At 41.2% G+C, this 9,790-nt stretch overlaps 1 protein-coding gene across 1 annotated transcript; it reads right to left on the bottom strand.

Annotated features, from left to right (window-relative positions):
- Positions 1–2,210: 2,210 nt before the first annotated feature.
- On the bottom strand, positions 2,211–9,360 carry pdia2 (protein disulfide isomerase family A, member 2). Its single transcript, XM_008297001.1, has 11 exons — positions 9,090–9,360; positions 8,177–8,383; positions 7,377–7,510; positions 7,143–7,280; positions 6,083–6,199; positions 5,833–5,958; positions 4,132–4,326; positions 3,919–4,039; positions 2,673–2,851; positions 2,435–2,575; positions 2,211–2,343 (listed from the first exon to the last, which is right to left on the bottom strand). The coding sequence occupies exons 1-11, from the start codon at positions 9,334–9,336 to the stop codon at positions 2,287–2,289; spliced, it is 1,662 nt and encodes a 553-aa protein (XP_008295223.1). The 5' UTR covers positions 9,337–9,360; the 3' UTR covers positions 2,211–2,286.
- Between the last annotated feature and the right edge of the window lie 430 nt (positions 9,361–9,790).

Raw genomic sequence — 9,790 nt, 5'->3', positions numbered from 1 at the left:
ATTTGCTTTTTTAAATCCGTGCTGAGCTCCTCAGACTTTCCAACTGTAGTGTTTGTGGAAGACTCTAATGAGTTTATCAAATAGACCCTAATTAAATTGGTTCAGAGAATTTAGCAGCTATCGTCAATTGTCATCAGAAGTTAAGATGTCATGCCACTAAGAACATTTGACTAGCACGGTTTTCTACATCACCAAAACGGATATTTCACGTTGCTGTATGCATGTTTTTGACCCAGCAGGTTTTGTCATTTTTCCAGAAGCTATATGATAAATCTCTGAAAAAAACAAAAATGTGGGTTTGTTTTTGTTCCAAAGCATCTATGATGGAATGTTTCAGTGACTTCATCATAGAAGATTACCGGCTGTATGAGTCATTGGAAACTTAAGACTGTCAAGCTTCTAAGTGTGTGTAAACTTTTGTTCACAACTGTAACTGCAGGACTGGAGGAGACAAACTGTTCAATCTTGATCAAGTGATTTCCCAGTAAACAGAGGAGTGCACCTATTTCTGCTGTACATATTCAGCTATAGTTAACCTGATTAATAAAGTAACACAGTTATGAATGACAGGTTCCCTGCTATTTAGTTCATTGAAAAATTAACAAATGCTTTTGAAAACACTTCCAAGCCTTAGGTACAGTGCCTGAGCCAAATGAACGGACAAAACTATGCTGAAGTTCTCTATCGCTCTGGAGAGAAAGAACACTGTATTATGTAAAATATTACACGATCATTTACAAGTGTTTTCAGTTTTTTTATCGTGCTTCTCTCAGTCACTCAGCACTAAACGTGTTTGTAAAGCCCAGTTTGACTTAACAGGAGTTTCTGAAAGCTTCTGGTACATGTTTGTCTGTCATGGAGGAAATAAATCCAGCTGTTGTCTGTATGCCAGCTGTTTGCCACAATCTGCAGGTGAAGCAGGAAGCTTCTGGTTAATTGTGTTGGTGGAGTGTTGAGTTTCAGGTTTGTCACGCAATCTGCAGGTGGAGCCGGTGGCTGCAGGATTGTGGCCGGAGCTGTTGGTGGAGATTTGAGCTGCTGTTTTCGACTTAGAGGCAGCAAATGCAGAACTCTAGCAGAAGATGGAGGTTAATTGATGTAACTCTTCTTGTTGACGTCCATAAGTGGAGGCTGGTGTACAAGAAGGTTTAACACAAAGCGATGTTAACCTGAAACATCCACATTTCATTGAGATACAGTCAACTGAGGATAAATGTAAAACTAACCAAAGAAGCGAGTTGATGTTATTTTAATTCCTGCTGCAGTTTATTCCAGCTGAGCAGAGCCAGGTATTTAAAAGCTTTTTTTTTTCTACTGAGCTCTGTTTTGAATTGCAGAATGAGATTCTCCTGAGAACTAGAGGAGCAACAAGATTGCCTCAACTGCACTTAAACAAAAAAAACATTTCTTTACTCTTAGAAGTATGTTATGAATAAATAATGAGTGATGCAGGTCTCAGACAGACAAGGTCAATACACTCCTGCACAAGTCACAGTGACAAGTTTAAAGCCACTTTTAAATTCTGATGCTAATCTGACAGCAGTGTGATGCCAACATGTGTAGAGTGAAGTGTAACTATCACCACAGGGCAACACAAGCAGGACTTTTTGCCTGGACTGATTGTTAAACAAATATTCAGCTTTCATTTTCAGCACTTTCATATGCACTTATTTGAACAGTCTATGGGGGAAATGTGTATGGGCTTCACATGGAGTATACATGTGAAATGTTAACACTTTTTATAGACACTGACTGTAGTTATGTTCTACTACTGTGATCTGTGCCACATGGGAACACAATGTCAAAGCTGAGTCACTTTAACCAGCCAGCCTAAACATGCTCTAACATGTTCTATTCATCGCTGGAGATGAGCAACTTTGGGCTGCTGGATCAGACAGAAGCTCTGAGGTGGATCCAGCAGCACATTTACAACTTTAGAGACACAGATTTAGTCACCAGATCTGGGGAGTCTGCTCATGGAGTGAGTGCATCTCTCCTGGTAGGAATCAATCTGCAGACAAATTACACTACATACATTTGTTTGGTTTATTTTGCAGGTATGTCAGTGCAAAGTTAATTTTATCTACTTTTTTGTTATTTGAATCAGCAGCTCCTCTCACCATTGTCTGATGGCCTCTTCCATCACACCACTACTGGCATTTAGTTTTGTTAATTAAAATATTAAGACCAACTCAGTCAAGAATACACAGCAGTTTTAAACCTGTATCAGTTTTATTAAGAAAATTGGAAGATGCTAGGTTGATCCTGATTGGCTGGTGAGTGACATTACAGTTCATCTCTGGATGTGTCGTTTGCAGTTACATTGTCAGGCTCATCAGCCTCCTGCAAGATAGAAAAAGTAAAGTGAGAGCTGAGAGTGGAGTTTGTTTTTTTTAAGAAGGAAAATATTCAAAGCAGCAGCAAAAACACAAACCTCGCTATCGTCATCACCATCCACCTCTTCCTCATCTTCGTCATCTTCATCCTCATCACTCTTCTCCTCAGGCAACATGCCGCCGGCATCCAGGAACTTAGAAAACGTCTCCAGATCCCTGAGTGCACTGTAATCAATCACCTGAGAGAAAAGCAAAGAGTAGAGAAGAGGTCTATAATCTCTACAGTTTGTGTGGTTTGATATGAGTGTGTGTTTATGTGTGTGTTTCTGTGTGCACCTCTTTGTCACCAGCTGGGTAATACTTGATTGTTGGAAATCCATCAACCTTTAAAGACTCTACTTCGTTGGCTGTGGCGTCCATCTTGGCTATGATGATGTCTTCGTGGTCGGCGTATTTCTCACCCAGCTGTTCCCAGATGGGAGCCAGTTGCTTGCAGTGTCCACACCATGGGGCGTCTGCAGACAGAGTGCAGTGTTAAGGGAGGTCACTGATAGACCTCGGAACGGCTCTGTTCCATTTCAAAGATTTCAACACAGTTTCTGCAACCTATTCTAATCTTCCAGCACACCGACAACTCCTATTTGGTCAAAGCTGCTGGCGTCTCAGAGATACAATCAATGTGTCCTTTGGCGTTGGTGCCACCCATGTCAGCATTCTATTCCAATAGAGGTAAAGGAGTTTTTAAAGTTTAAAAGAGCTTAATAAGGAGATTAGAGGAGTGGGGGCAGTGGTCGTCATTGACTTATGACTTATGTCCTTTCAATTTATTTTGTGATTTTCGTCTTCTGTTCACTCATTGGTTACTTTCCTTTTCATTGAGTGTTTTGTAAATGTTACACACCCCGACTACATGAAATAGTTTAGGCACCAAGGTGTAGGTTAGGGTCATGGTTTGGGTAAAATACACCTTTTCATAACATGAAACACGTTACAAGACAAACTTCTTGTTACGAAACTGATTCATAAAAACAAACATAGATAAGCTAAACTTCTTGGTTGAAAAAGAATGATGTAATAATTACACAAACTTATCTGACCAATTTCCTGGTTCAGCACTGACCTACTGTTTGGATTTAGATGCTACTTATCTAAGCTACGTAGCTCAACTGTCTTACTAACCACCTGACTCTATCAGAATTCACAGTAGTGATGTAGTCACGTTTCACATCTCAAAAATGACTTGAATATTATCATAACTAAAAGAAATGATGGTAAATTGTTATTAAGGACAGTAATCCTTAAAAATACAGGAAGAAACACAAATGTAAATCTTTGAAATGAAACAGAAGCCTGATTGAAATGTATGCTGTGAAGTATGTTCATAAGACTGCAGTCAGATTAGTGTCAAACTCTAAACATACACCCTTTGGTACAGCAAAGTGTATTTTAACTGGCTGAGGAGCTCAAATGGTGATTATGTGTCCTGAGTTTACTTCACTTAAAACTTGATTGAATCTAATGATGACAGACAAGCTGATTTCACAATTTTCAGTCCATGTTTTTAAAATGTAGTCTGACTTACAAAACTCCACAAACACGTTTTTGGTTGGGTCCAAAGCAACAGACTCGAAATTCTTTCCCACCAGGACTTTAACTGGTCCTTTGTCCCAGTCCTCCGGGATGTCCTCAGACTTGTAGTAGGGCTGCAGCACACAACAGGACAAGGTACCAGGTTTAATGCTGCTGTGCTAGTATGAAATGTTTGCATGTGTAACTGTGTGTGTGTGTGGGTTACCTTGGCAGTGCCATCCACGACTTCTTGGCATAACTTTCGCAAGGAATCTACTGTCAGATCCCCAGCAGCAATGCTGAACTTCTTTCCTGTGTCCATATCGATGATGCGTACAGTGGGGGCGTCCTTCTCAGACACACCAAAGTAGTTCAGCACATGTGACAGGGATTCTGTCACATCAATCACAACGAATAGCATCTGCAGAACACACAGAGAAAAACACCTCTTAAGTGTGTTTGAACAATCTGATTTGAGTCCATTTTTGATGCTTCTTAACCTTTTTGATATCTGGCAGTAAATGGATTTACTGAGGCTTCATACAGTTTAAATGGAAAATTTGATACGATAAATATGGTGTCTACAAAATACCACCACATTTATGACATCCAGACAAGGATGGGCCCTTATTTCATCATTACACAGAATGTTTCACCGTTTACTTTCATATCATTTAAATGAATACAGTATGAGATAAAGCAAGTATCATAATGTCAATAAACCAAGTAAGTCTCATTGTATATTGTTGCTGTTCTGATTTAGGAATATTGTAATTATTTCCCTCTATTAAAAAAGCTTCAGTTTGAACTCTATTGAAGCCTCTTCACTAAAAATATAAAAACACTGCAGCAGGTTCAAGCTTTGTCTTTGTTAATGGTTTAAATTTGTTGAGTTTTGTTGTGCTCTGAAAACGACATTTTAAAGCTCAAATGTAGATTAAAGTTGGGCCTGTACATTCTGATACAAAAAGAGAAATTTAAATTCTGTCTAAAGACACTGATTCTCTCAGTAAGTGGTACGTTAAAAGCCCTTTTACAGTCTCAAAACACCCAATGGCAGCAAGCCAGTCAAAGAATAGAGGAGTGTGTAAACAATGCATGTGAATGGGTCGTTGGAATACCTGCTCTGGTCTGCAGTGGCACTGCTGAGTGCACAAACTAACACTCACACACCTGCCGGACCAATCATGGAAAAAATTTAAAACTTCACCCAAAGGTTCCAGACATCCTTTTAGGATTTTAACATGATTCAAATCATGACCAACAGAGGACTAGAAAAATGACACCTGTTGGCTTGACGGGCCCCGAGTGAAAATATGTCACGATGCAGAGGTCCACTGTTGGATTAATATGTAAGTAGCATAGATTGTATAAAAGATGGACGTAGCTACCGTGACGTCACCCGTTGGTTTCTGCACTGAGAAAATGAAGCCAGGGTTTTGCTACTTCCTGGTTGACATCTTGGATTTTTGGAGCCAGTGAGGCAAAAATCATCAGAGGGGGGCGGAGCCATAGGAGCAGCGATTGGTCAGATGAATTGAGAGGCGGGCCCTCTCTGCCCGCCCACATTTACCGCCTTCTGCTGGCTTCATCTGTATGGTCGCTGCTGACTGCCAATCAAGCCAGCCACGCCCCTTGCTCCGCAAAATTTTGATGATTTTTAAAAAATTCAGTATTGATTTATTTTCAGATTGGCCACCTGATCTCTGAATTTGACTATGAACACTAATAAGAAAAAAATCCTGAGCTGTAGGAATGCGGTATTTCATGATCTGTGATCACTTCTTTTCCAATTCAAGTCTATGTGAGCCAGCAGCTGGCGGACGCAGGTTTTTGACACTTCCGGGTTGGCTTCATTTTTCATCTTTTATACAGTCTATGGTAAGTAGACACACCTGCTACACACATACACACAGCAGGCCATTACCTTGCCCTTGAACTCCTTGGCTACCGTCCTGGACTCGTCCACCAGGCCCTTCTGACTCTCCACTGTAGAGTTGATGAACAGCAGGCTGTGCTGGTGGATGCTGGAGGTAAAAATCTTTTCTGCTGTCTGAAAATACACACACACACACACACACACACACACACACACACACACACACGCAGCAGTATAATTTCAAAATTATTGCACATTAGAATTTCATTATGTAGTCATGTGTCCTTGTGTGTGTTACCTCCTGGCTGAAAGGGATCATCAGCTCCAGGCTGTTCTGCTTAATGAAGGTGGTCAGATTGCTTTTGTCCAGCGTCCCGTCTTCTGACAAGGCAAAATCTGCCCTGCCGTCATCAAACTAGCAAACACACACACAGATAATTCTTTAACTATGCCAACTTTGGCAGCCCTTAATCCTAATGCACTGATCCATTCTAGTTTTGACAACTAGCAGAAAGTTATTTTCTTGAGTACAAATAGCGAACCATTGCTGCTTTCAGCTTCTCAGATGTAAGGAGCTGCTGCTTCTCTTTGCTTTATTTCACTGTAACATCAATATCTTTGTATTTGGACTGATGTTAAACTCTTCAGCTCTGAGAAAATTGCCTTGTTTATGCTTTCACTGACCCTAGATGTTCAAAAAAATAGGTTTTAGCTCCATATGGGACTTGGACATTCATCACTTTGTGGTGATTTTGTGTGTTTTGTCGCTGTCTGTGGTGTCTTTTATGTTGTTTTTTCTATCCTTGTGGTCGGTTTGCTTCTCGGCCAGCTAAATTGCATCTATTTGAGGTCAGGTTGTCTCTTTGTGGCTGTTTGATAACAAAACTTATAGCACTTCAAATAGCTGCACATACAGTAAACCTTCTATGAATGTAAGTAAGACTGAAGCATGACAACGGAAAAAAAAACAAAACTAAAAATTAATGTCACTTATTTTTCACTGAAGTCGTAGGGGTTGTCCAGGTAACTGTGAGGGGCCTTTTTTCTCTATTATGACATTTGTATGACAGTTACGTAGTTCATTTATTATTGAAAAGCATCAGCGTAATCTATCATCAAAATAATTGTGACAGTATTTGCACACATAATGGGCTCATGGCCTGTCGTCACTTTGTTCCCATTCTGAACTGAACCTGAAATCTAAACTGCAACATTAGAAAACTTTTTAAAATAACTACAACTCATTACAAACTATGACTGTATTTGGACCTCAAACAGAGACATGCATTGTCTGTGGGCACTAGATGGCAGCAAAGCTAACATCATCAAGGCTTCTTGTATGTCTGTGATCCTCCTACCTTCTTGAAAAGCACCACCGAGCTGCCTTTCACCTCATACTTCTGGAAAACCTCAGGAGTGGCTGTGAGGGCGAACTCTGTGTCAGTCATTTCCAACGTGACCTCCTTGAACACCTTGGCTGCCTCGCTCTCCAGACTCTGCAGGAGCGAACAAGAGCAAAACGATGAACAGAAACGTACGGATGACTGCATGATGTGATGACAAAACTGGAAGGATTAAACAGGAAAACCTACATCAAAGAATCCTACAACAGTGACGTTGTGGGAGTCAATGAACTGAGCCGCGGAGTCTACAGAGTCCAGAGCTGGAGCTCCGGGGCCTGTACGGCGCTTCATCCACTGCATTATTCCCTTGACTGTCCTCTTACCTGGAAAAACACATCAAGTCAAGTTTCAAGTGCTTCAACATGTAAAGATGTAACATTAAAAAAGTGGTTAAACACCTTGTAAAAATATGATTCAGACAAACAAGGTGAATGATGGAAGGAACGGTAGGTCAAACAAACACTTTAGTCCAAGTGTTGTTGTTGAGATGCTGCTAGATGGTTTTAACTTGGTGAACTTATGACATTAGTGGGTTTGTTATCAGGTAAGTGCAAACTTCACAACATTGTCAGGCATTATAAAAACATTTTGTAAATTATTACAGGATAGCATTTTCATACATGTTAAATATAATGACTACAATCAGTTGTGCCAAGATTTGCTTTTACCAGATCTATTAGTTGATGTTTTTTGAACGGTAAGTACTCTCTAGCTGCCATTGTTTGGTCTGAGCATCACCATTGCTGTTAACTGCTGTTTAATTCATCTGTCAGTTTCTCCAGTTTCTTATTAGATCTTTATTTCTAAATAGTGACAAAAATGTTCTGCACATCAACTGCATTTACATCCTAGAAACTCCTCTATTGTCCAAAATGTTGAATTTGTGAAACTGGACATAAGTGTGCTACAGATGAACAGGTAAGATAAACACACACACATATGGGCTCAGATGGTTTTGTTCGGCCGACTGTGTGTGTGTGTTTGTGTACCATTGAAGTCGACGGGCTGCTTCCGGTCTCCGTTGAGGAACAGTTTCAGAGTCGGGAAGCTTCCGACGTCAAACTCATCAGACAGCTCCTTCTCGTCGATGGCGTCCACTTTGGCCAGACGCAGCGGTGGATCCTCCTTCTTCAGCTTCTCAGCAGCTTCGGCATAAATTGGCTCCAGCTCTCTACAGTGGCCACACCAGGGAGCATCTACACACAAACACACAGACACGGGCGGTTTATATCTTTATCCAGCAGGGGTTACAATGCAAAACAGAAGCTGAAAACTGAGGGGTTTTTTATCCAAAGCGAGCCTGTGCTCTGTTGCTATCAGCAGCTCCTGTGCAGATACACATGGAAATAAGCTGCTGATAGCGCCAGCAGCAGTTGGCCTCCGCCTTCATCTCTCTTTGCTGTTTTCCTTGTTGTGACCTCTTCGGCCGTAACGCTGAGGTCAACGGTGGGAGAGTTGGAGCAGGACGACATCTGGACAGGACGGGACACGTGGGTGCACATTTATGTTCAGCGCTCGATGCCCTCAAGGAATCTTAGAAAACTTAGATGAGACATTTTATACTTGGCTTTCCAAATTTCATGACCTTATTTGGCTAAATTTTGATTTTCTTCCCCCCGTGTGCATGTTCCTAAGAAAAACTTATTTTACATGTTAGCCATTGTATTCATACATTACATCTGTACGTGTTCATCAGGAAACACAAATGTGACACCTTTTAACACAGAACCTGCCCCCGTTAGTTGTTCTTAGATAAACATATGTTGTCACTTTGTGCTACAAAGCAACACAATGCAGAATAAATTGTCTCAAGGAAGACAAACAGACATGAGGGAACTCTCTGTAAGGGTTTTAAAGAGCTAATTCATTATCATAAATAACTGCTGATTCATGACTACTCACAGAATTCAACCAGTAAATACTGATTCTCGCTGAGAGCTCGCTCAAAGTTGTAGATGTGGAGCACCATGACATCTTTCTCCTCCTCTATTTCTGTTGTTTTCTCCTTCTTGGGTGGCTCTGCGGTTTCCTCTGCGTCTTCTGGTGTCTCCTCTGTCGTCTCTGTCTGTTCGGAGTCGTCGGCCCGGATGCAGGAGGCCCACAGCAGCAGGCCCAGCACAGTAATGGACAAAAGCTTGCGCGTCCTCATGTCTGCGTTTGTGTCTGAGCCGCTCAGGTGTGGGCAACCTTCACTACAGGTGTCACTGACGGTTTGTACGTTTATTTATCTAAGATGAAGAGTGTGTGTCGAAATGCTACTGGCCTTCTCTCTCAGCCAATCAGAAGTTCAGCCTGTAAGTCAGTCTTTCTGGTTTCAGCCAATCAGATGGTGCCTTGTAGATTCAGATTCAGGGTAAACTAGCTGCTGTGGCTCCACAAAAGATCCCACGTACACTCACTCATGATTTTTCTCTTCTCCCTTTCTGTCTGTAGTTTCTAAATAGACCCCATCACCCACCAGATGGTAGCATTTATATACTTCCTTCAGTTTTTCACTGCCGTTTCTGGCCCTTGTCAGAACTTCATTTACCTAAAAACAGTCACAGTGATAGCAACAGGTGCATGTTTATCTAAATTGCAGCAACTGCTTTCAACTGTCGCTC

Source organism: Stegastes partitus, unplaced genomic scaffold (genome assembly GCF_000690725.1).
Source record: "Stegastes partitus isolate 25-593 unplaced genomic scaffold, Stegastes_partitus-1.0.2 Scaffold1175, whole genome shotgun sequence".
Lineage (NCBI taxonomy): Eukaryota > Metazoa > Chordata > Actinopteri > Pomacentridae > Stegastes > Stegastes partitus.
Note: the sequence above shows the minus strand (reverse complement) of the source record. Positions and strands in the feature narration are given on the sequence as shown.